Source organism: Rhamphochromis longiceps, linkage group LG20 (genome assembly GCF_057381845.1).
Source record: "Rhamphochromis longiceps isolate RC_006_pf linkage group LG20, R_longiceps_female_GT1.1, whole genome shotgun sequence".
NCBI classification, from domain to species: domain Eukaryota; kingdom Metazoa; phylum Chordata; class Actinopteri; order Cichliformes; family Cichlidae; genus Rhamphochromis; species Rhamphochromis longiceps.
This window is the reverse complement of record NC_140576.1, coordinates 35,236,366-35,264,362: the sequence shown is the minus strand read 5'-3', so window position 1 is coordinate 35,264,362 and position 27,997 is coordinate 35,236,366. Positions and strand designations below refer to the sequence as shown.

The 27,997-nt window shown below is 41.5% G+C and overlaps 1 protein-coding gene across 1 annotated transcript; it reads right to left on the bottom strand.

Annotated features, from left to right (window-relative positions):
• Positions 1-6: 6 nt before the first annotated feature.
• Positions 7-27,997, bottom strand: mecp2 (methyl CpG binding protein 2). Its single transcript, XM_085394510.1, has 6 exons — positions 27,707-27,997; positions 11,859-12,045; positions 11,522-11,730; positions 11,199-11,392; positions 10,955-11,091; positions 7-8,222 (listed from the first exon to the last, which is right to left on the bottom strand). Exons 1-6 carry the CDS (start codon positions 27,736-27,738, stop codon positions 5,802-5,804), a joined length of 3,180 nt encoding a protein of 1,059 aa, XP_085250636.1. The 5' UTR covers positions 27,739-27,997; the 3' UTR covers positions 7-5,801.

Below are 27,997 nucleotides of genomic sequence, written 5' to 3'. Positions count from 1 at the left end.
AGTCCTTCACTGGTGAGCAGCTAAAACCCAAAATCGAGTAAGAAGATTGTTGCAACACAAGGTGAAGGCATCAAATTCAAAATAAGCTGTTACCAGATTTCTCAGGTTTAACATGTGATATGTCCTGTATGTGCTCTTTGGAGTGATAGGATAATCGACACTCCTGCAAGAGCCACTGTGAAGATGAGGATGTTTCAGCCATTGGCTCCTCGTCCTCTGAGGTGTTTGTGTGAAAAAGAGAAGCTCAGGCAGTCAAAGAGACGACACAGATCAGGGGACAACAAACGCTTTTAGTTAGAAAGAAAAATAAGAAAACAGGTAAAAACTAGTTTGTCTACAGCGACAGTGTATTGGAGTTTCCACTGAATTCCAACCAGAATAAAAGCAGAATATTCATCCTCAATATTAGCAACTATGAAGTCACCACACACATCACTACTAATCTAGAAACACAACATGGCTTGGCTGACATGGTGGCTTCTGGCAAGACGCACAATATTATAGGCACTAAACTCTGGAACATGCAATATGGTGGCTGGTTACTGTAGTTTGTGCCGGGTCGAGTCCTGTGGAGTGAGTCCGATTACAGCGGGACGTTTGATTTCTGCAGCAGCGTGAAGGAAACGGGTTCGCTGCTCTGGGCAGACTGGGTGGCGCCACCTACGCAGAGGCTTCGTCACAGCGCGAGGACTTTACAGAGCGAGGCACGTTTATTTTGTCCAGGACGAAGACATTCAGATTCCCAAAGAGAAAGGGTTATGAGAGAAATTGGGCTTCCTGACAGGATGTTTCAGGATGATCTAAAAAAAGGAAGATACTTTATAATTCTCACGGTTTTAATTACTCTTTTAGTTCACATAAGTTTGTTTTCTGTACCCTTCAGCTTGTTTTATTTATATTTTCATGAATAAATTTATTTTTAGAACCAATAACGACGCACACCATCCTGTTAATGGGTTAACACCTCGATTCCATTTTAAAGGTACTTTTTGTAGTTACCCTTTGCATAATTTAACTCAGGCTTGCACCACCAGGGGGCAGTGTTTTGACAGTGAGTGTGCTCTAAGATGCTTTTCTGTTTAACTTCTTCTAGTCTAGTAAAATTTATATTGAATTTTTAAATATAACCTGATGAATTCCAAAATAGGGTTAACTGTTCTTTTTGGAGTTACCGTTTAAAAATTTTATGAAACCTTTCATCACCAGGTAGGCAGCGTCTTACAGGTGAGATGCTTTCACAACCATAGTATATTTGTTTAAACATTGATCTTCTAAGCAAAAGATCCTTGGTGTGATTCGAGGAAGAGACACAAATCCCTTTGGGGTTGTGTCAGGAAGGTAAAACAGGCAGAGATAACTGCTGTGAATGAAGAAGTAGCTTATTTATGCGTTTTAACATTAAATTCTTTTTAGCCGCTCCTTTTTTTTAAGGAAGCTTTGCCCTTTTCTAGGCCACCTGTGTGAAGCAAATATGTTTCTATATATATATATATATAACTTGCGTACTTACAGAAAAAAAAAGGCTACATTGCTGCACAATCTTGTGACATTACTCAAAAATACCACCTGTTCTTTACTTCAGTTGGTATCTCTTCATCCAAGTATAAAAGACTTTGGAAACATTCAAAAATTAACTAAACAGTAATTTTCTTCAAGTACCTTTAAACAAAGAGTACGGAGGCTTCAAACAAGCGGCAACCTCCAGGGCTAAAAAAAAAGACAAGCAAACATAGGTGAGCAAAAGTTAGCAGCTAAACTTACTGAAACGCAGTGAAGGCAACAACCTGCCCAAAAAAAAAAATGCAGTTCTATATTTTTCTTTTCATTCAAGCCTCTCTTATTACTGTTGTTTTTTAACATAATTTTGTCTCCTTTTATGTCCTGATTTTAAAGTTTTTGTTGCTTATTTTGCTGCTGTACTTTTCCTATTATATTTTCATGTCACAATTCAGAGCTGCACACTTAAAAATGAACTTCTTCCTAGTCCCCCTGGCCTTTTTTAACTTTTGCATTCAGATTGCTTTGTTCTTTTTAATGAGTTGGAATTTTACATCTGTGAGTTTTTATATCAACATGTCCAATACCCAAAGGTCTCCGAATGGATCCAAGCATGCTCATTATTAACCTTGATCATTTGGTTATGTTTTAAGGCGAGGAGGAGACTAAAACTTCAGAGTTAAGAGAAAAATGGAAGCGTTTGTGCTGCTCCTCAGCTGCTAATGCTCAATCAATAGTCAGGTCCCGATCAGATCACGCGTTTTACCCAAGTCTGATGTTTTGAATGCCTCCAGTAAACACAGACTGTACAAAAGAAGAGATCATAGTCAGTGCTGGTCTGCAAAGCCTTGGGTTTGGCATTGTGGTGCCAGAAGAGTCCAGATTCGGAAGAAGCTTATGTGCACTTATTTGGCGCCTTTCAACCTTAGCAGGTCTAGAAAACGGCTTACAATCTGCTTGTCATTCACACATTCACATACTCATCTACAAGGTGCTTGCCTGCCATCAAAACCAACTCTGGATTACAGTGTTTTTCCCAGGGATACGAGGCCTGGGATCAATTCACCAACCCTGAACCATGGCAGAAGGTCCAGGAAGGTGGGTGGTAGACTCGTGGCTGGTCAATGATACGGTAGCCACGAGCTAAAGCATTCCCTTCATACTATTTATTTATATGAGAGGGAAACCAATTTACAAAATCATGGTATGTTGAGGAAAACTTCAAAGTTGCAACTGAGAGCATAACCTCATCAGGAAAGTGCTTACTGAGGACATCAATGAAGTGAGAAGTAGGGTCACCTTCTCACTGGCCTCTAAACATTAGGACTTGGAGTTCTGGCCATTAGTAAGAACACAGATTTAAGGCACTTTCATAATGGTTCCACTTTTCAGACTGGGCAGCACCGTCCTTCTTTTATGCAGTCTGTGCTTGGAAAACGAGGCGCCTGGTTCAGTTGTGACAGTAGAAAGTAAGGATGGAAAATTTGACTTTTTTCTATACTGCTAGGATCCTTCAAAAAGACTCCAGGGTCTAAATTAGGTTCCAGAGAACTTAAAAGGTCTCTGCTCATGGTGTAGTACTTTCTGAAAGTTAAGAAACTCTGGAGTGAGGCTCAGATTGCTTAACATTTGTGGTTGGCCAACCCCTGAGGGAATGCAACCAATCAGTCTTAGTCATCTGACAGTTATCTGTCCCGCATGTAAAAATCAGCACGCTTTCTTTAAGGTGAAACTGTCGGTAACGGTTTGTTTAAACAACACTGATGCCTGGTTCAATGGGGGCATCAGAGTAGTGTTCAAGCAACGTCATAAACAGAGGAAATAATGTATTTTTTGCTGCCAGAATCTGTGTGCGCGCCAGTAATGCAGGCTTCATCCTGCACAGTGATGGAAAAGGTTGAAAACTTTTTGATAAAGCTGTTCTTCTCTTTCACCTTGACCCCCAACCAATCACAGCTGTCCCTCCCTGAGCCTGGTTTCTGCTGGAGGTCTCTTCATATTAAAATTTAGTTTTTCTTCTTCCACAGCTGCTCATTTGAAGGGATCATCAAATCGTTGAGGTTCTCTTCGTAACATCTGCCTTACAATATAAAGTGCCTTAAGTGTTGCTACATAAATAAAACAGAACTGAACTGAAACTGAGATGTGAACGCAGCAGAGATGTAACCTTGTCATGACTTTTTTCACAGCTGCTGCCATGTCAGCGGACTAATCTGTCTTATCTTTGCAGAAAACCAGCAGTCTGAAGCAACATTTTACTTCCTTGAAAGAAGTTTATCTGAGCCTAAACCTTGTTCATGTTTACGGATTGTGAGTGTTCATATCATCAGATGTCTGAGTATGATCCTTACTGCAGACTCAATAAACAGCAGCAGAACTCAAAGGTTAAATTTCTCCAGAGAAGCTCAGACAGCCCAGCAGCTGTTTGATAAAAACATAGAGTAGCTGCTTTTCAGGGACATTGATAACTCAGAATGAGGTTGTTTTACTACTGTTGGAGAGTTAGAAATATATATTTGTTCAACACTTTTATCAGCAGGCTGCCTAGTGTTTGATTTTGCTATCACATCTCCTTATTAGGGCTTAGTCAGATCTATCTGAGCTTTTGGTAAAGCTGAGTTTCCCAGTTTTTCCAACATTTCTGTAAGTTAGAAACCGTTAAGTAGAGTAGCTCTGATGTGACATGCGCCCAGCATTTGGAAACATAGCCGTCTACTGATAACAAGACTGGCAGCACAAGAGTGTTAGGAAAAGAAATAAAGGAATAAATATAGAGTACCTCTGGAAATATAAGTTAAATAAATGCGGCTCTTATTTGTACCACATTTTTTCTCTTTGCTTCTGTTTTGCAGATCAAACGACCAGAGGTCATCCTGGACCTAACTTCACTAAGTTCAAGTCCCCCTAAGCGCCCTCTGAATCACTCTCAGAAATGAATTTGCAGACTTACAGCTAAGATTTCAGCTCAATGAACAGCTCTGCCCATCTTCGGCACAACTACACCCACGTGAAACTGAACCAGACCTCAGTCCAGGTTTTAGACGACAGTAAAACCTGGCAGGGTTGACCTCTGCGTAGGTGCGCTCTGGTTGAAGGCCTGCAGGGTCTCCGAGCGACATGCAGGCGGTTGATTGTACAAACTGGAGGAGTGCAAACTGTTCCAGATATTCAACACGAAGACACAATAAAAATAAGTAATTTCCCACTCTTTCATTAAGACTAAAAACTAAAATAAAGCTACTGTGAAAGTGGGTTTGGTTTGACATTAAAAGTGCTTCCTTTGGAAACAAAAGACTACGGAAAACAGATTCATCCTGGAAGAACAACTTGCTCTGTTGGACATACTTGGAAAAACCAATGAGGAGGCTTTTTTTTTTCGCCAAGCAACTGACTCTGCTAAGAGGAATCAAGAACTCCTCACACTGTTCAGACATTTTAGACGGTATTCAGAATGACTCAAAATCATGGCCGAGTACAGTCACGAATTGGGTATAAATACTCACAGATTAGATTCACTACTTGTAGGAGGCATTCTGAAAATGGATGGAAAACATTAGTGCCCCCTCTCCGTTTATTGTTAGCTTAATGGAAAATGGGGACGAAAACAAATGATGAGATTTCCGAGAAACCAGTTTAAGGTGCAAACCGCCGCCTCACATCATCTCTGAGGCTTTCAGTCGAGGACTAGTTTCAGTAAGGGACAGTCAGTCAACAGGAGGAGTTAAGAGCAGGTTAAAAGTCAGGGACTGTCAGTCAGCAGCACAGCGATGAGTAAGGGACTGTCAGTCAATAATATCAGACTTTAAAGCTGTATAACAGAGACAAAACAATAAACTATCAAAATACTAAATAAAAAAAACAGGTTATATTCCGGAAGCAACGTTTCGTTCAGAGTAATGTGTTGTTAAGCGTTGGTTTTTAGTTCCAAACTACTCCCCCCCCCCCCTCCCCACGGAGACTAGCGGGACACAACAGCTGCCTTTTGATTATATATACACACACACTTTTTATCGGTTTTTCCTTTTCATTTGTTTTTCCTAGAAAAAAAGATACTATCCATTTTCCACTCGAGGTGTCCCTCAGCGCCAGGTTGGTTCTCTAATCCAGAACTTTACAGAGTCTCCAGACAGAATCAAACAGAGAACAAGCTGCGACAGTCCTTCCAGCTCTGTGTGACGCTTTCCTTCTATCTGTAAACGGTGTAAAAACCATTACAAGGACATCCCAGTCATACTCCTCTTCTGCCTGGTGCTGATTCAGTCCGTCAGGCTATTGGTAGACGGCAGGTTCATCAGTCCAACCAATCAGCTGACTCTTTCGCTGACAGCAGTCCGTGACTCTACGGTTTCTTCTCGGCTGGGACAGGGAACAGCAGATTGCGGGACGATGTCTCTGAGCTCCCTACCCTCACCTGCTGCCTCTGGCTCTGCCCGGAGCCTAGCCCTACCATCTGCCCCAGGCACGTGACCAGCCCCAGATACTCCAGGAGGTCCAGGAGGCATGGAGCTGGGAGGCCTCGAGGTGCTGTTTGATCCTCTGTCTCCTCCTAAAACCTCTCTGCTTTCAGATGGCATGGCTGGCTCCCCTCTCCCCTCTGTCCTAACCCCTTCCACGCTGACGTCTCGGCTCGGGATCAGGCTCCCTCTGCCAGGCCTTGTGGTGCTCAGGTCTTGTGGCTGTTCGCTCTGGTTTTGCTGAGCAGGGACGAGGTTGGTCCTGGTTAGGCTGGAAGATGGTCGGCTGGATGAGAGGTGCTGCACGTTTGGCCTGGTAAGCTGAGAGTGTGGCTGGGAGCGCAGCTGTGGTTGGATCCGCTGAAAGTGTGGTTGTGCTTGGGACTGGGGTTGGGACTGGGGCGGCCTAGGCTGGGAGAGAGATTGACTGGATTGTGGTCTGTATTGAGTCTGGAGTTGATGTTGTGATGGGGGCCTTGTCTGTGGTTGCACTTGGTGTCTGGGTTGCAGGTGAGGTTGAGGTTGGGCTGAAGTTCTAGACTGGGCTTGTGGCTGCATTTGGGTTTGAGGTCTGGGCTGGGATCGAGGCTGCATTTGGGCTAGGGTCCTGGACTGGGATTGAGGCTGCATTTGACCTTGGTTTCTGGACTGAGGTTGAGGATGAGTTTGGGTTGGGGTCCTAGCGTGGAGTGTCGACGGCATTTGGGATGGGGTCCTGGATTGGGGTGCTGATTGTGATTGGGCTGGAGTCCTGGATAGGGGTTGCAACTGGACTGGGGTTCTGGATTGGGTTTGAGGCTGCGTTTGGCCCGAGGTTCTGGGCTGCAACTGAGACTGAGGTTGGGCTGGAGGCCTGGATTGGGACTGACTCTGAGCTTGAGTTGGGGTCCTGGCCTGGGATTGAATTTGAGGCTGAAGTGACTGTCGGGGCTGGGGCTGAGATTGTTGTTTGAGCTGGGTTTGGAGTTGAGATGGGTGCCTTGACTGGGTTTGAGGTTGGGGTGCTGTGGGGGATGTAGTTTGTGGATGTGGATGCCTTGTTTGGTGCGGATGGATGTGCAGGATGGAGGGGCACTGAGGAGGATGTGACTGAGGTTGCGTATGCTGACTCTGAAGCTGGGTTCGGTGTTGGGTTGAGGAATGAACAGGTTGTGAGGGAACTTTCTGGTTGGCAGCCTGAGGCTGACTGTGGGTTTGGGATGGGGGCTGTTGGGGCCGTGGTTGTGTCAGGCCGTGTCGGGTAGGAGAGGACTGGGGTGCTGGGTAACGACTCTGGGCTTGGGACTCATGGGGAAACTGGGGCTGGTAGCGTGGTTGCAGGGTAGGATGTCGAGGTTCGGGCAGGGACTGTGGTGCAGACTTGGACTGCGGTCTGGGAAGAGCTTGCTGGGTGTGCTGCGACTGTTGGGAGGTGAGCTGAGGCACAGTCTGAGGCTCAATGTCAGGCTTGGACTGGCTAGAAGGTGCTGGGTGTCCAGAGGGTGGAGGAGGAGGAGAAGGTTCATCCAATGTTGAGACAGTGGATTGTTGGTGGCGATGCTGATGATGGTGGTGGTGGTGATGGTGGTGCTTGTGAGGTGTTCGCTCCTTCCTTTTGTGGCTTTTTGACGGACTAGTGCTACTGCTGCTACTGCTACCCCTTCCACCCAATCCCCCCTCTCCTCCCTTATCGCTTACATCTTCACCTACTTCTTCCCCTTTGGTTACACCATCACCTGTTGCCTCTCCTGATTTGTCCTTGTGCTTCCGCCCTTTATGTGTCTTGTGTCCATGTGGTTGGCTGTCATCTGAAGCAGAAGGCTGCTTCTGTGATTGTGACTGGCTCTGCTCAGAGGGGGCGGGCTCAGGCTCTGAGCTTGGACCTCCTGCCATTGTACTGCTCTCCTCCTCGGCCGCTGTTGACTTTCCAGTCTCTGTTGTTGTAGCCATTGGAGTCTGCACACTCTCCCTTTCCTCCACTGTCTCTCTCGTTTTACGTTTTTTGATTGGCAGAGCTGTTTCCTGGACAACAGGTTTGGTGGAAGACTCCTTAGCTGCTCTCCGTTTGGCCTCAGCAGCCAAGATGGCAGCTGCAGCGTAACTTCCTGCTGTTGAGCTACCAGAGGCTGATGCAGCGGAAGTGGATGCTGTGGCGACTGATGCTGCTGTGGAGGCTGACGCTGGTTTCCTGCCCCGTTTCTTGGGGGCAGTCTGTGGTGGAGGCGGAAGTTCTTGTTCTGATTTTCTCTTTCTGCCAGGGCGGGACTTGGTCACCAAGGCAGGAGACACCACCTGCAGGGGAATTGCCAGATCAACAGGAAAAACCTGCATTAGCATTGTTGCTGGAATTATAAAATCATATTTAAGATTTTAAAGCACTGACTAGACTGCTTCCTGGATGTCTCCTAGGTGAGTTGTTTTGGAAATATCCAAATAGTAGGGACTCCAGGGTAGGCAATAAACATGCTGGAGAGATCATGTCACTCAGCTAGCTTTGGAACACCTTGGTGTCCCCCTTGAAGAGCTGGCTGAGGAGAGAGAGATCTAGGCATATCTGTTTAGACTGCTTCCACCAAGATCCAGGTCCAAATAAGAAGCAGATAATAGATGGATGAAAATACTAACCATACTTACTGCAACCACATACTACAGTCTATCTACTATTACTCATCATTTACCTCTGTTTGTGAGGTGCTTCTCCAGGTAGAGCCTTAAGTTTCGAACCATGAAAATCATAAACACTAGTGCACAGCCAAGTCCTCAGTATCCACTCTCAAGACATTCTTGGCAGGACTACTGCCAGTCAAGATAAGTGTTTTATTTTAAACTCCTAATGAAAGTCTTTTCTACCTTCCAGATGATTTGTGGATCTCTTGTGTTGATCAATTGCTTAAGACCTTATTTCAGTGTATGTTAGCTGTTTTGCCCATCTTCAGGACACAACTCTACGAAGGTAAACAAAGTCTTCCATGAATTCCCTTCCCATTCTTTTCACTGGGATATTCAGAAGGTCTTTGTAAAGATGGAACTGGAGACACACACAGGATCCTTAGCCATGTCTCTAACTTTGCTACAAATGAGGATTTACAATCTTTCATTTCCTGTAACATGATTTAACTATCTCTAAATAGTTATTTGCAGGCTAAAGTTGATCAAGGTAAAACCTTGGGTTGCCTTTATTTGCTGTCACGCACAAAAAGAAGAAAAAAATACAAGCTGCCACCAGCACTACCCCTCAGATTCCAAGTAGATACACCTATGGTCTCAATTTGAAAATCCTAGATTATTTCCGTCTTGAATTATTGAACTCACAAGATTTTAAGAAAACTTGACCTTGACCTTGAAGTCAAGATCACTGAGATTTGAACTTGTCCAATGTACAGGCAGCTATGGTATCAATTTCAAAATCCTATGTTGCCTTGTTCTCGAGTTATCACACTCACAAACTTTGGTGTCCATGCTGCCCACCCGCCCGGCAAAATGACGGCAGTACTAGGGCTGCCACGATTAGTCGACTAGTCACGATTACGTCGACTATCAAAATCGTCGACGCGTCGTTTGAAGCTTTGTAAGATCACAAAAGACGCAGGAATAAGTGGCAGGATTTAAGAGTGTAATAACGGACTGAAACAGGAGATGGCAGCACTGCATGTACAAGGATGCCAGCTGCCGTTAAACCCAGAAGAAGAAGTAGCTCTGTCCCAGAATTCATAGCGCAGCCCAGCTCAGTTTCCAACAATGGCGGCAGCTAGTTAGTTTTAATATTACTCTTATTATTCTTTCTGGGTCACAAAATAAACGTTTAACATATTTTCATGCGAGAATGTAGCTGTGTAAACCTCAAATATCTGCTCAGTTTATCAAGACACCACATATTTTCAAAAGCGCTCCGACGTTTTCGGAGGCGTCTGTTACCCACCAGCTTGATAGCTAGCCGGGGGCAAAGCTCACTAGAGCCCGTCAGAACACCGGACTCCCGGCAAATCGTTTTCAAACCCACTGCCATCTTTCGCTACTCAGGTTAAACATATATAAGTCACTTAGATAACTTAAAAATGTTATTGTTTGGCTTTTTTCAGTATTTTATTTGTTCCTGAGTAAATTGGTTTGGCTGAGATTAAAGTTATAGTTTTTACACAGCTGAATAAACGTCAAGCAGACAACTGATTATCAGAAGTGTGAGATGCTGGAGAATATACTCTGGTGTCCCGTTATATTTTAGATAGCAAGGAGCAGACGGCGGAATTTATTAAACTCCACTGAAACAATCTGCAAATTTCATTAAAATTTAATAAACTATCATCTTGTCTTTATTTTTAGTTAGCACATACCTTAAAGACTTAAAGCTGTAAGCTAATGATAGTTATATAAGAGCAGATGCTGCTGGTGCAATAAGCTGTACGTTTTACGTCCAATGGATGATGATCTGATTAGTCAACTAATCGCAAAAATAATCGGTGACTAGTCGACTATCAAAATAATCGTTTGTGGCAGCCCTAGGCAGTACCCATCAGCCTTTCACAGCTGAGGGGTAAAAATTACAGGACGCCTCAACTATCCTTGAAGGTAGTGAGCCAGAATGGCAGGACAGTATGACCCAATGTTACTGGTTGGGAGTTGGGTCTTCAGTCTTTCCTGTCTTGCCTGATATAGGATGCTCTTTACATTACACCTGTAGGTCAAAGGGGGACCAGTTTGACTCTCAAGAGCTGCTTTGAAGGTTACTGAAAAACACAAGTTAATCAACCTCAACAAAGTGGTGATTCATTGGATGACATTATGGTGTAGAGGTGTGATCATTTTAATCAAAATATCTTTAAATGATTATGTTTATACGTGTGAACATCAGTTTTGGAGAGATGCATATTTTCTCCTTGAAGCATATTTCTGTTAGCTTTCCTGGACAGAAGAAATGAGGAAAGTTGCTTAGGAAATGCATGTTTGAGTTATTCAGCTTACTGCGACAATCTCAACACTGTGCTTCTCGAAAATGTACGAACGACTAAACGACAGAGCAACCATACCTTTGAGGTGGTGGTCGTGGTGCCAGTGGAGGTCTCTGCTTTGCCGAAGGGCATCTTGACCAGCAGTTTGCCCGGAGTTTTCTCAACCACACGTTTCATTGCCACTCCTTCTGTAGCCTGCCTCATCTTCCCACTGCCTACAAAAACACAAATAGATACACAATTACAGAAAAAATAAATACTCAAATAGAAATACTCAGGAACAGCTTTCCAGTATAACTTCTAGAATCACATCATTTAGTACCTTTGGGCCTCCCACGACCACGCCCCGATGGTTTCACCACCTTTGGTTTCTTGGGTGGGCGCTTCTCACGGCGGGAGGGGCTCCCACGCCCAGTAACAGTAAAGTCAAAATCATTAGGGTCGGTTGTTGTGTCACCAACCTTTTGGAAGTAGGCAATAAGCTCCACCTTGGAACGAAACGCTTTCCCCTCCGAGCTAAACAGCAAAAAAAAAAAAAAAAAAAAAAGCAAAAAAAAAAGCATCACAAATGTTCATTTGGGGGTTTTACTCCTCTACATCCTGGAAAACGAGCACACTGTCAGGGTGGCTCAGGGCATGGCTTACTTGATTAGGTAGACATCAAACTTCCCAGCAGAGCGTCCAGACTTTCTCTGTTTCAGTTTGCGGGTCCAGCCTTCGGGCAGAGATGGGTCATCATACAGCGGCCCTCGGTCCCGAATGATGGAGCGCCGCTGCCTGGAAGATCCGGCAGACTCGCTACCACCTGCAGACTCTGACCCTGGCTCTGAGGGACCGGCCACTGGCTCTGACATCTGCAAGGAAAAGGTGAGCAAAAACTTGTCCTTCATCCTGAGCAAAATGTGTCATGATGTTCAGCAGGTGATGAAATTTGTCCCTCCATGATTCCACTGTTTCTACTAACTTCTAATGCAGTCTTTACCTGGGTCTGTTGCTCCAACCCTGTCTGTGGCTGCTGTGCTGTTGAGGTTGAAGCTGAGGCCATGGTCTCCGTCCCCCGCTCAGCATGACGACGTTCCCTGCGGGGTTTCTTGGTCTTGGACCTGTCTTTTTCCTTCCTTGGAGGCTGGGGTTCAATAGGTCCTTCATCACCTTCTTGCCCCTCCTCCCTGCACAAAAAAGAGAGAAAATCATACTGTTGACATTATGACCACAACCTGTTAACTGCAAGAATCCAAATAACTTCATAAATATAAGTTCATCCACATAGAACACTTTCAGATCAGTGTTTGACTGAATCAGTAAGAACACGTTAGGCTTCCTTTAGCTTCACTCTAGGGCTGCCACAAACGATTATTTTGATAGTCGACTAGTCACCGATTATTTTTGCAATTAGTCGACTAATCAGATAATGCATCCATTGGACGTAAAACGTACAGCTTATTGCACCAGAATGCATCTGTCAGTTCGCTGTTCTCACCAGCTCTAGTGAGCCTTGAACCCTGGTTAGCTATCGAGCTGGTGGGTAACAGACGTCTCCGAAAACATTGGAGCACTTTTGCAAATATGTGATGTCTTGATAAACTAAGTAGCTGCCGCCATTGTTGGAAACTGGAATTGACTGGGCCGCGCTATGAATTTTGGGATAGGTTGGGCCACGATGGATACACCCGACCCATCCTTCAAATCTGGGGAAATGAAGAATGCATTTTTTGGCCGCGTTTGGGGGGAGTCTTCGAATTTGGACAGGCGTGCCACGTCCCTGTAACGTAATTGACCTACAAATGCAGCCTCCGAAGGATGCGGCCGCTAAATTTGGACACAGCTATGAAACCCGGACACTACTTCTTCTTCTTTGGCGTTTAACGGCAGCTGGCATCCCTGGACATGCAGTGCTGTTCTTCTGTTTCAGTCCGTTATTACACTCTTAAATCCTACTATTTATTCCTGCGTCTTTCGAAATCTTACAAAGCTTCAAACGACGCATCGACTATTAAATTAGTCGTTGACAATTTTAATAGTCGACGTAATCGTGACTAGTCAACTAATCGTGGCAGCCCTACTTCACTCCCATCAAATGTTTGCAGAACATTTAACTCCAAAGATCCTTCAGACCTGATATTTGAGTTTGAACCATGTAAAAGCTGCATGAAGGCAAATTACGTGCCATTTTTCTAACCGCCAATACAAAGCTCTGACAGACTTCATAAAATCTAAAGCAGGACCTTCTTGAAGTAGTCAAGTGTCAGTGATTCTCACTGTATTACGTTCTTTGCATAAATGGTTAACAAGACCTGACCCTGGACCATTAATAAGCTGTTGCAATTTTGGCTGAGCAAAAAGTAGTTAAATAAGAAGTGTTATGTGTTTGCCACATCCATGGAGGACAGGTTGTGGTGATTGATTTAGGAATGAATTCTGATTAATTCCAGCAAATTATGTATGTCAGGGCATCTGTCCACAGACTGTTCCTTAAAAGAAAATGGGTCAAGATACAACACGACACCCTAAAACTCACAAGTCATTCCACCTAATAATGTTCAATGAAGACTAAAGATAATGGTTTAACAATGTCCAACATAAATGTTGTGAGAAGGCCTGTAGCGAGGAAACCAAGCAGCAATCACCGAGGCTAAAAATGAAGTGCCAAAACCTCCACTTCCTCTAATGGCCAATTGAGGCTGATTCTAAAAGTGAGACAATCTTCATAGACTCTAATGTTAAAAAGCTTTGGCTTCAGTGGATATCTTTACCAGCAGCACCCGCTAATCCAAATATTGTCACTACTTGCTATACACACACTATAGCTGCCACACTATAACTGCCAAAATGCTAACGCTTCATTTAATGCCTTTAAATGAAGAACCTGAAACCAATGGGTAACAAGGTGACTACGTCCATCTTTTATGTACGGTTTGTGAAATCTTACTTATATAGTACCTTGCCTGACCCTTTACTCCTAGTTCTGATTGTGTAGCACTTTGTAGACGTCCCTGTGCAGCACTTATCTCGCAGACAGCTACAAATGCTCTCTAATGCCTTTATTTGGCTATTGGTGATTTGGTCTTCTATTTGCTAAAGCTAAAGCTGGTGAGACGCTGTGACTCCCTCTCCATAATCCTTTGTCTGTTTGCTAAATCTGACTGGTGTTTGTAGATTACAAAAGCAAGCATGCGATCGCCTAAATGTTAATATAAAGTCCAACATCAGTGACACATGTCATGGTGGCTACTTCCATCAATCACTGAAAAGGAAAAAGTGGGCACCCAACATTATACATTATAACATTTTTATTACTTTTAAGACTTATTCTGTATTTATGCAGAATAAAGCAAATTCCAAAGGATTTACAAACTTTTTCCTACAACTGTATGTAGTGAATGTTGGGATATTACACTATAAACCATGCATGTGATTGATTGGATCAATATCAGATTTCGGACCTTTCCAGAAATAAAGCCCACGTTAACAGTGGAGCTAAACGGGGTACAGACCTTTTTTTTTGGTGATGGATGGTAAAACTCCCTGCCTTTGTGTGTGGACCTCATAGTGAGTTTATCAGCTCAAGCAGCCTGGTGCTCTTATCCGGTCTTTAAGTCGGACGTCATTAGCCGTGCCTGGTCCCAAACTACGCTGCAGGTCCCAAAGTCAAACGAACACTGCGGCATCACTGAGAGTCGAAAAAGTGTCTAAATATGTCCACCTGTAATAAAATGATCAGTGTGGCTGCTCTACCAGGTGTAACAATTAAGTTTAACATCCAGGCATCCATGAAATTTTTTTTATAAAATTTAACAGAGTTAGAAGTTTGCAGGGAGTAAGCTCGCTAGTTTCCATCTAAATACAATACAGCATGTTGTGACTGAGGGATTTCTGAAACAAATTAAGACGTACAGCTCTGCTATCACTTCCGACACAAATGAAGACAGAAAACTAAACAGCAGTGATGTTTATAGGGTTACTGAAGTTGGACTAGCTGGGATAAAATGGCGTGCTACGTGATCACTAGCAACACAGCTATCTTAGCATAATATAAACAGTGAAGCTGGAGGACAAAAACTAACTTTTTCACTCGATTAAAGTTAACGTGAGGGTTCCTGATGGTCAGGGACAAATGCAATTAAGATAACCTGTATTAGTCCCACACGTGGGAAATTTGTTATTGTAATCGCATGGCAGGATGCTATAAACGGACCAAACTTCAGTCAGAAGAACAACTGAGATAATCCATCCACAATACGAGGTTAGTCATTAACACACTGCTGCATGGGCTGGGCTGTAGATACATCTTACACAAAACTGAGGTGTGTTAAAAACTGAGCTTTAAAATAATAAGGATAATAGAAACCAAGAGAGGCCGACAGTGATCACTGAATGTTTTTAGGGGCTTGTAGATTAAATAGAACAAAATGCAAAGCATTAAAACCTGTTAAAAACACAACAGCCTTATTAAACACAGAGTGGTTTGGGCCCGGAAGCAGGACTCATCACGTCATCACTTAAAGACAGGATTGTGAAGCAATTGCAGGAAGTGCTGAGTTACAGTGACTGACTACCCCTGAACGCACCAACAGGAAGTCTTCAACTCACGCTATGGTTCGTCTTTAAGTTACTGTAGGTCACTGTGGTGTTTTTTACCCACTGCAGCAGCTTTGTAACAAAAAGAGATACACATCTAATGTTAGATTAGATAAGCATGAGCGGTGCATTTCCCCCTGATGCTTCTTGAACTTAACAAGTTTCGATGTAGTTTGTGTCCTTTGCTCAGCTGAATACAACTACTTTATCTAAGAAAGCTTTGGATCAGCTGCAGCACACATTTTCAGTGCAGATTAATCAGTTTTTAATTCCCTCAGTACACCAAATTAGTTTTTAAAGTTATATGAAACTGTGATGGTTTTTATCTTGCTTTGACCGACCATCTTTATTTGGTGCAAAACGATGTTGAATTTCCTGTTTTTCTAACGGGGAGCAGAGGCTGTTTCTCATCATAAGTCTGACAGCTGGAACAAGATTAACCTTACTAAATATAAACTCTGACAGAAACCAGAAGAGACCAAAATCAGAGTCACTGGTGGAACTGACAGCAGAGGATAGATAGCTCTCTTCTGATTAAAAGACTAATCAGAATTTCTCATTAATATTTATGTGTTAAATGATTATTTCAGCAGCATGAGGGCTGAAGACGACTCGGACCGGTGTTTACTTCACATTTCCAGTTAAATGTCACATTGAGACTGAAAATGTCAGACCCAACAGAATGCCTGTGTTTTCTTAAACTTTAAATCAGTCATTTAAAAACTTCAGTTCATAAAATGAATAAACATTGCTTCTGAATGCATGAAAACAAAAGCTCTGAGGTGGTTTTGAGACATTGAAATCTGTAATAGAAAATTCTTGTCTTAAATTGGCTGCATTCACGAGCACTTCCTCTTTTTCATATTCTCCTTCTCTTCTGCTTTAACCTGACAGATGTGTACAGATGGGTGCAATTGTTCTGTTTCTGAATGTTAATTGCTGGAACTAGATAAATCTGTGTAACACCAACTACTTTGTCTTTGCTGGCTATAAAATAAAACCTGCATGTTATAAAAACAGATTTATATATAAATAAAATATTAAAGTATCTGTGTGTTGTGTTTGGGTGCATTAGACATTCAGATTTCAATCACATTTATGTAAAAGCTTATCTGATTCATTATCTGCAGCACAGCCAAACTTATAGTTCACAAAGTCTATACATTCATGTGTTAACTTATGAGGAGACGGATGTAAACTATATATACCGTATTTTCCGCACAATAAGGCACACTTAAAATCCTTTAATTTTCTTAAAAATCCACAGTGCGCCTGATAATCCGGTGCGCCTTATATATGAATTCTGGTTGTGCTTACTGACCTCCAATCGATTTTATGTGGTACACGGCGCTCAAAAATCTGTCAAAAAATGTTTTAGTACCACTTTGCTAAGCTATGAAGCCGCACCGCTTGATGGATTGTTGGATCAGGTAGTCAGGAGCTTCGCGGAGTAATCTGGGTCCAAAAACTCCGTCTGCTTCAGGTCCCAAAGTCAAACGAACACTGCAGCGTCACAGAGTTAAAACTGTCTAAATTCTTTCATCTTTAATAAAATGATCAGCGTTGCTGCTTTACCAGGTGTAACAATTAAGTTTAACATCCAGGCATCCGTGAAAACAGAATTTATTAAATTTAACAGAGTTAGAAGTTAGCAGGAAGTTAGCTCGCTAGTTTCCACCTAAAAATGATATAGCATGTTCTGACTGAGAGATTTCTGAAAGAATTAAGATATTCAGCTCTGCTACCACTTTCAGCATAAATGAAGACAGAAAACTAAACAGCAGTGACATTTGTAGGGTTACTGAAGTTGGGCTAGCTGGGATAAAATGATGTGCAATAATGACGTATAATGACGTGGGATATAGCGACACAGCTATGTTAGCATAATATAAACAGTGAAGCTGGAGGACAAAAACTAACTTTTTCCCACTTGATAAAAGTTAACATGAGGGTTCCTGATGGTTAGGAACAAATGCAATCCCAAGGCAGGATGCTATAAACGGACCAAACTTCAGTCAGGAGAACAACTGAGATAATCCATCCACAATATTAGTCATTAATATACTGCAACAACATGGGAATAAAGCAGCTGCAAGAGAATTCAACATTAATGAATCAATGGTACGGAAGTGGAGGAAGCAAGAAGAATGAGTTGAGTCAAGTTTGACTTATCATACTGTTTAGTTACACTTAATGCGCTTTATAATCCGGTGCGCCTTATGGTCCGAAAAAATATAGTAAGGATTTGCTGGAGAGAGGAACAAAGCACAGGAAGCACAGGTAGGTAAACAACAGAACACCATCCAAAAAGGCCAAGCCAAGAAAATCCCAAAATACTGAAAGTCAAGTGAGTAAAAGTCCAACAAATATCCACAAAGAGGAGCATGAGGAAGAAAGACACAGACAATCTGACAAAGGGGAGGTCAACCTCAGTGTGTAGAATACAATACAACTGAGCAACAAACAGGTGAAACTACCAGGTGAAGGCAAGTAGAAAGGAGGGAAAACAGCAAAAGTGGGAAGGAAGCCCATGAGACACCTGGGAAAAATTGACCCTTCAATATAAAACAGGAAGTAACAACATGAGCACTCACAGAGCTTAACTCTATTAAAAGGGTGTTGTACAGCTCTTACTATCCCCTTTCATATGATATATTACTCGATATGGTTTCTTTAATTTTTTTTCCAAGGTAAACTTTGACCTGGGTCAAATACTTAGCCTAGGTACTAGGTACTCATGTTCCCCAACGCCTAGTATACTGTTGTGAAGTTTGAAGACAATCCATAAAAAAATTGAGGGTAAAATAAAGTTTTTACCCAGGCCTTGACCTGAGGCACACCAAAATAAAATCAGCTCGAGCTGTTATTGATATCTACTGTCACACAAAATTTGAAAATGATATCTTGAAAACTGGATGCTAGACTGCTAACAGACACACAGACAGACAAATGGAACCTATTGCACAGTCCCTCCCTTCAGGGGAAGAAACATGAACAACAGAAACATGAACACTAAAGACAAACAGCAACAGTGTCTCCCTGGTCAAAAACCATAGGTTGAACAGTTGTGATAGTCACGACACTGCAATAAAGAAGTTAAAGGCATGCGTCTATTTTTAACACTACACTTGACTGACAACTAATTTGGTTACTAAAGCCACACAGTGACCTCTCATACACAGACCAGTATTATCAACACCTCTTATTTTTTTCATGTAAACAACTTTACATTAAAGGTTGTCAAACCGTCATGTGAAAATTCTGACTCAGTTGCTGCATGGTGAACTTAACATGTGCAGGCTATCACAATGTCAGCATTTTAAAATCGGTTACTGCGTAAGTGGCTAACAGTCACCTCAGTAAGATAAGAGCAAGAGGTCAAACGTTTGATATTTTTATTTGATATAAGGATATAAAATGCACAGTGTTTATAATGGCAACTTTTCTTTTTTAGAACGTCTAGAGAGGTTGAAAAAACACTTTGGTGAAACCTTTGTTTTGGTACTGTTTCAGTGGTCAAATGCTTAGTCCTATTCTGAAAGCAACACAAACTGTAATAGCCGAGATTCAACAACCATGGACATAAATCAGTACATATTAGACCACACAAATCAATAGAAGTCAAAAGTATTTCACAAACTGTTAGGAGACTGTGTTAAAGTATTAGCTGGGTAATGAGAGAAGGTGGGGGAGGTACAGGAAGAAAATAACAGCAGAAGAAAACTATAAATGAATGGATACCACGAAGACCATGATGAGGCAAGAGTAATCTTAAAACTAATCTTTTTTGGTCTTCCTGTCATTCTACCACTTCCTTTCCTCTGCTTCTTCCTTTGTCTCGCCAACCACCTGCATGTCTTCTTTCACATCAATAACCCTCTTGTTTGGCCTTCCTCATCTCCTCGTTTGCCTCATAGCTCCTCCACAGCATCCAACTCCCATTAATTCTCAATCACACTTTTCTAATTTCCAACAACAAAGAACCTATAAGCACCATCAGAACTTTAATATTTCACATCCTAATGTGTTGAAGCTGGAAGAGTTTCTCCAAAAGCTCAGTTCAGATGTGACAGACAAGTCTGAGCAGCTGACTGATTAGTCTGATCTTCATGGGGCTTCAGGCTGCGATGTAAACACAAAAAACAAAAAGCGCTTTTGGACCAAGTAGTTCTCTAGGTCCTTTTGGGCAATCTGGGAATCCATCTGCTAGTCTGCTGACTTAACCCCTGGAGGCCAATATTTTAGGTCCCCCAGTTTAGCTGGAGGATATCCAAGCCAAGATGTCCTCTTCCATCCAACGGCTATTGTTTACAAACTCAGAAACATAAAAAACTAAATAAAAATAACCTGATAAAAAGTTAAACCGTCATCAGAAAAACCTGTTCTACCCTGTGATTGGTGAATAGCGATGACACTAGGTTTTAAAATCTGATCCCCTTATTCTCCTTAAAGACCATTTTAAATGTATTTATTTGATGTTGAGTCTTTTAAATTTAGTCTTGCATATTTTTTGCAGTGGTTATTATGTCACATCACTGAACTGCACTAGCCTGCATCTAGGATTACCCCTACTAACTTTATATATGTTGCTAAGACTCACATTTTACTTTAATTACTTGTATAAAAACATGAATATTTGTTTACATGAACTGTATGCTGAAAACTCTCAAATGTCTTGTTTATATCCAAACTGTGAAACACTCTGTGATCCTTACAATTAAAATGAGTATCATCATTATTATTCTCAGTAAGGCTGTGGTATTTGTGATAGAAGCTGGAATGAATGTTGGTTAACCTCACTTACATACTGATAAATGAGTCAGCCTGTAGTGAACATAAGTAGACGGATATCAGCTGAACAACAAAAGGTAAAAAAAATAAATAAATAATTTTTTATACATATTTTCACTAACCCCTTCAGAGTCTTTTTAGGTTTAAAAAAGTAAAATACATTACCTAACATAAATATTGCACTTTGTGTCGCACTGGCAGAGACTAGGCATTGGTAACTATCTTTTTCTTAGTCTATGAAAATAGGAAGATGTGAGTTTAATGACAAATTGCACCTAAATTAACAATTGCTCTTGCTGGTTAAAGCCAGTGCTCAGAAATGCTTACAAAGGTAACTCTGATGTACATCTGAGAGGTTTCTTTTTTCCTTTTAACATTAATAAACACATTCTTAAAATTGGCCAGATGCTTTTAGTTTACTTTACTGTTAATTCTGAACTGACATCAACCAAATAGTTTTAAATTTGGTTTATATTTCCATTTTAACTTCGGTAGACACAAGGCAGACACGGTTAAAAACGTATCATTTTCTGACGCAGAGCAAACCACCAGTGCAGACAGGCCACTGCCTAATGAAAAGGGAAAAAGCATGGGAAAAGCTACCCATCATACGACTTCAGCTAGACCGAGGATGTTCCTTCAGCAGTCAGTTGGTGGGAATAGTTTGTTAATGCTGACATGATGCCAACACTTCAAAACAGCACTATATCTGGACCAGAGGCAACCAGGCTGTTTGAAAGGCAATGGAGGCAAGATGTATGGAGGTATGTGGAAATGGAGTGTCAACACGTCACATGACACCATGCTGAGTCCAGATAATGCAAATAGGCTAAAATAACAAGAGTCAAAAAAGAACCGGCTGGATGACATATGGCAAAAGCGAAGGCCGAAGTAAAAGCTGACCGGACAAGTCATGGAATGAAAGTCATCACATACAGTGTGGTTTTATTGAGCATTTAGGCTAAATAAGGTCTGGTTTTCAATATCAGTCCATTACTCTAGATTATGTTCTATTTTATTGCTAGAATTTAGAGTCGTTTCATACAGCCAGTGTTTTACCTTTTTTACAAACAACTAATATCATCCCTTGTCCAACAGTGCGCATATTTTAAAAAAAAGGTAGTATTTCTTCCAAGAATCTAAAGTAGTATTACACAGCTCCTACCTACTGACTTTTCAACAGGCATACGAAACCAGAATCAGCCAGCTCCAAGGACATTCAGAGAAGGGATGGGCGATGTATCGAATATACTCGGCGTATCGCGAGTTTTTTCACGTACAATGGCTAAAATGGCTTTATCGTAAACATCGAGAATAAATTGACATAGAAATATTAAGCTGTCTGCCTGTAATTCAGAGGTTTTTTCTCCCACACGCTGCAAATGCACCATTCGTCCTCCCCTCCCAACCAGAAAGTTTGCTACCCACACTGCACTGAGCATGCTTGTTTATATACTACCAGATAGGGAAAAATATGACGACAGCGGGATTTTCAGATGAGGAAGGGAACAAGACGCGCTTTCGTTTGGATTTCACAAGGAGATTGTTGAACAAAATGCATCAATTTGCAAAACATGCCCTAAAATTATTGCTGCAAAAGATAGCAGCACCACAAATTTATTTATTGAAAAGTCATCCACTGCAAAATTAAGGATGTTTTACACTGAATGTCAACGTCCCCCCACACGCCAAAGAAAACATTAAATAAACCAGCTGTGATACCTGGTCTTGGTCAGTCGTTTCTATGGTCACTATCTAGACTTTTGTTTCTGTAATTTGAGGTCACCACATTTTTTTATATTACTATTTTTATATTTTACAGTCATTTTTAGATTTACTATCACAGTATTGTCATTGTGAAAAACCTCTGTGTGCAACTGATGGTTAAAAAATGGTTAAAACAAAACATTTCAATTCATTCAGATTTTTTGTATTCAAAGAAGAAAAAAATATTGAATGATCCTTTTGAATGAGTATAGCAGTGCAATTTTAAGCACTATATAGTTAAAAATAACATTTGTTTTTGGAGGCTATTTAAACATATCACGATATATATATTGTATTGTGATATAGCCAAAAAAATATCATATTCGATTTTCCTCATATCACCCAGCCTAATTCAGCGTGTGTGATTTCACTGAGTCTGCTGTCTATCGAGCCAGAACAGCAGACAGGAATCCAAATGTGAACCTGTTGTCTGTTCCTGAACTTGAAGACCACCATCCACCACACGACACCAACCTACCTACAATGTCCTCTATAATGCTCAGGTTGTTGAAAGACACATTCAGAGATGAACTGTTGTTCTAATAAATTAACAGAGGAGGAAACTTTATTGGCAAAGAAAGTTATCAAACCCTCAAAGGTGCAAATACTTTCAGATTCATTACCCTTATCACAGACAACTATCCAGCACCCGAGACGAACCTGGGGACTAAAGCTACGTCTACACTAATCCGGTTAAATTTGAAAACGGCGTTTTCATCTAAAGACGCTCCATGTCCACACTATCGTTTTCAATTGTTTTCATCCACACTGAAAAGGCTGTTAATGTACTGCGCATCCGTGAAACGTAAGATGATTGACTTGCGTCACTTCCATATTTACTTTCCGGCTCTTTGAAAAGTCGCAGCAAAATGCAGAGGAAAAGTGCCCAGTTTTATCTGGAGCTATATGGAGCATGTACAAACTGACATTAACCTTTAATAGAGCTGTCAAAATTAGGAGCAAACAAAATGACTCCTCTACAATGTCGTCCGACATCTTAGTTGAATTCTTCACATCACTGCATCATATGACTAAAATGCGTCATCGTTTTCGAAAGCCTCCATCTTGGCAGTCCACACGGCGATGCGAAAACGGCTTTTCAAATTTATCCACTTTGGAGAGCGTCTTCAAAAAGTTCAGTTTCCCTTGACCAAAAACGCCGTCTCGGTGAGAACGACAGGCCAAAACGGAGAGAAACAGATGCATTTTCAAATGAAAACGTATCAGTGTGGACATGGCCTAAAACACACACACACACACACACACACACACACACACATATATTAATTTCAGTATATTTTGTTGAGATGATATGGTATTAGGAGCAAATTCTAAATTTGAATATTAACAGAAATTTGCTCTTTGTTTAACTGTTACATTGGATTTGATACCAGGTATCATAGCTGAGGAATATCATACTGAAGCTGAATGAAAATACGTTGGAGTTTTTTGGTTTTGCTTTTTTCCTTTTCAGGCTTTAATACTTGTGAAAACATTCATCTGATTTGAAGCAATTTAAAGAACATTATGTGCCTTGTATATGAGAAGCTCTGAACTAAAATCAGTCCCCTACCTCCAAACCTGTGGTTTCCACAGGCCTCCAAATCTGCTGTCAGAGATCACATAACCAATCTTTCTACGTTAACCTGAGCTCCACTCCCGAGAGTCCATATTTATAGAGACATGTCATGACATGTCTCTATAAATATGCTATGAATATGCCATTAAACAGTTTTTTTTTGTTGTTGTTGTTGTTTTTTGTTTTTGCTTTTGAGAAAACTAATACAGTAGGGGTTGGGAATGTTGCATAACTCCTATTAAGACATGAATATTTCCACTGGAACTTCTTCAGGAATCTCTGAGATGGTCAGGTGGGAGGCACCTGGTAAACTGACATGGAGTGACCCACAGGTTGTGTCTGAAATTATCCACTGATTCATTCTTCTTACTCCCTGTATCGAAAGTTGCTCTGGTCATTTTAATTATGCTGTCACAACATGACAGATCAACATTAGCTAGATTAATATATATCCAGGTGTATTTCTGTCATAAATTATATCATACTAGGGCAGGAAAATATGGCCAAAAATATTTATCACGATATATATTTGAAAATTTGCGATAACGATATAACTGACGATACCACAACTTTATTAGTGCAAAAAACCCCATCAATTTATTTTCACCTAAACAAGCAGCTGTTTATATTAGTTTAGTTCATTAGTTAGTTCCCCCTAGTGTTTGCTGCTTTTGTCATAAGGCGTGCAGCTATTTAAAGCTACGCCGATTGTTTGTTGAGTCAGCGTCTTGTCACCATGCTAGTTACAAACCAATTCTGGTTCATCTGTTTCACTCAACGATCCGCTTTTGCCCTTCTCATTCTCCGCTGCCGCCATGTTTTTTGTACAATGTGCATATAAAAACAAAGGCACTGCGCATGCGTGTTTTACCCATATTCTATCGTGATATTTCATTTTTTTAACATTGCCTAAAATTGTACTGGTATTACCGTGAAAGGTATAATATGGCCCAGCCCTATATCATACAGCAGTATTTTCCTTAAATTAGTAATTACACCATGAACATCTAACACTGGTTGTTATTTTGAGATACTTCAAGTGCATAAATAGGCTGTATAAAGAATCACTATACATTCACACAGCACTATGAAATGGTGAACTCACCAAATATAGAGAGCTAACAGAAAAGCAGCCTGAAATCAGACAAAATTATCACCTTGTTGCACTTTCACTCTCACATTTGAAAACAGTTGGACACAAAAGACAACAAAAAACATCCAAACATGTGTGCTGACTCAGCAGGGATCATAATAAATGTGAAAAGTTGAGAATACTTATTTTAAAATGCCACAGAATGTCTGATAGTTGAACTGATGTCAAGCATTCATCTGTGTTTTTCATCATAATTCAATGCAGAAAACATCAGACTGCAGGAAGTGAAGTGCATAACCTCAGAATTTCCTGGAGGGCCTTCAGACCCAGGGGTGTGTCCAGAGACGGGGCATGGGGTGGCACTGGCCCCCCTTAAGAGCTCCTTTGAAAACATTAGCTGCAGCTGTAAAATTTAAGATGTAAGTCAAATAAATAACTTAAATCCCTAAAAATCCCTAAACACTGAACACAATTCTTAAGACACACATAGTTTTGGTTGCACTACAGCTGCAACCAGTAAAATGCCATGACTGTAGTGATTCAAGTATTTATCCCCTGACTCATTCATCAAAGTACGCATTCAATATTTTAATACTTTATTTAAGACCCTTTTTTTCCTCTGCTACTGTGGGTGAACATTCAAGGCTTCGTTGATCCGGGATTTATTTAAAGTTTATCTTGAATGTGAACTTTACTTTCACGCTGGTTCTTTTGTTATGACAGTAATATAAAATCCTACAAAGCCGGTCCACATATATGGATGTCAGTAAATTATTTCATTAGCACAAGTAAGAAATACTCCCAGACTGGCATTTCTCATTATACAACTTTAACAAATGAATTATATTTCTTGCACAGATTGGAAAAGTTCTCATTATGCAAAAACAAACAGATTACATTACTGGACTATAATTACTGAACCAATAATATGTGTATATCGTTTTAATGGGAATGATTTTAATTAGTGTGGATGCTGATTCAGCAAATTAGTCTTTAATTGATTCAAATGGTCTAGCTTTTGTCAGATTGGTGTCATTTGGTGAGTTCAAACTGAATATTCCAATTGGCTGATTCAATTAGAGCCTATTCAAGCCCCGTTTCCTGATTGGTGAATTACAGTTCAACAGGCAGCTGATGTGACCAGAGTAAGCAGAAAGAGCCAGACAACCACAGGCTCTCACTACAGACATCTACAGCCAAGTCCTAAGTAAGATAAAACTTATTCAGAAGTTTGTCAGATTTTCCCAATAAAAATTTTCAAAAAATTTTTCTAAAATAAAAAACTCCAGTTACTCACAGGAATATTGAACTAAAGCATTAAAGTGTTCAAAAAGAAAGTCACCAGTTATTTAATTACAGAAATTTACCAGGCCACTTTAAATGTGTCTCCAATTACTTTGGGAAATTTAAAAGTATGCATTAATGTGTGCTATTTTCAAAGTAAAAGCTTCCTGGATAGTTTTAGAAAGTTATCAGCATAGTCAAAAATAATTTTAGAAAAAATTCAAAATAAAAGGACACTTGCATGAAACATTCACAAGAAAGAAATTTGTCTGTTCACGGAGAGTGACTTTTTTGTGCTAGCGCAAATATGAGACCAGTGTCTTTCAAAAGGAAGTATATTCTGTGTCCGCAGTATGTATGTTATCCATACAAAACAACACATCAACATGGCAACCAGGACAACAGAGCTTTAAGAGTAGCAGTGACCGTTTTAGCCCCAAACCTAACCACTTCATATTATATATATATATATAATATGAAGTGGTTAGGTTTGGGGGCTAAAACGGTCACTGCTACTCTTAAAGCTCTGTTGTCCTGGTTGCCATGTTGATCTGAGCCACACCCACTAATGTGTACTAATTAGTACAACTGACTATTAAAACAAGCCTACAGTTACAAAAAAAAAAAAAATCACCCTACTCATGAGTTGTTATGACAGGAGATACTATCCATAATAGTCTACAATGTATTTTGTACCAAAGTCTAAATATGATTTTGAATGCTGTAAAGTTTGGCATTTTAACACTGGACTCTAAGGAGATGGCCTCACTTTTGGACAGGCTCAAGTGGCCATTGGAGGAACAGCAGCTTGTAGGATCTCTTCCTGCGAATGTTTTTGGTTTTTCTTCAAGGGGGTGGGCATGGCACCCAACCCCCAAACTTTTAGACACACCGCTGGATGAGTAGGAAACCCATGTGTTTTTATTTTGATAAATTCTGCCATTGTACAATGTGTGTGTACATTTAGTGCATGATGGCAGTGATGCTGTTGAGAGACAAACACTTCAGTGAGTGTTGGTGCTGCTGAAGCTGCAGGTGGAACAGGAAGTGAGCTGCTGAAGAAACTAGGACACACAAACACACGCACGCACAGGTGATGGGTTCTACTCCCGTTCTGCAGTTATAAACATGTGCAAAAAGTGGCAGACACTCTGTGTCTATGTGGCTCAGCGGCACTAAGGCAGCTGGCCGCTAACAGGGTAATGATCTGTTTCAGCCCGCTTTGGGTAGGTGGTTGGGTGGAGGCTGCGAGTGCAGTGAGGGAGGTTAGCCCAGGTTACTGGTGAGCGGGGTTAACCCGGGTTAGTGATGAGCAGTGTGAACAGCCGGACCCTCCTCTCATGAGAACACTGTGTTTGCTAACCAGCTAGCAACCGTTAGCTCCTGCCTGTCAGACGGAGCGCGGGAGGAGGGGTGCACCGTCGCCGCTAAGCCGCGGCTGGGATATTTGTGACAACTCCCCGGCCTGACTTCCAGGAGAGTTGTGGTAAAGTCGGAGCGGCCCGGTAGTGCGCGGAGGACGGGCTAAGCTAAGGCTAAGCTCCGCTCCGCAGCTAAAGTACAGACTGAGCAGTAAGTTGGTGACGTATTCCTGCTAACCCCGCTCCGCCGCGACAGGCCGGGGTAAAAATCAACGCACTTTCACTTCGATAAAACAAACGACAGAAATGGCTCTCAGCCGTCGGAGCCACGGTAGCGGCGGCACGGTAAGGGAGGATAAATGTAAAAAGCCACTTACAGTCTCTCCTCTCCGCTCTCCACGGCGGCCATTTTTATTTAAATAAATAATTTTATATTAAAAAAAAAGCTCCAAACATCTCTGCTCCCTCCTGCTGCACCCCGCCCCCTCGGACTCCATCTCCAACCGCCGTCAACCGCCAACACCGCGAGATTTGCTCCGACATGGGGTCAACAGCACGGTGCAGGGGCGGTGTAGTCCCGCGAGAAGACGGTCAAAGTGAGACGTTCTCGTACCGCTTTGAATATATCTGTAAAAATAACAAACGTCAAAATATCAGCGTCAGTAACG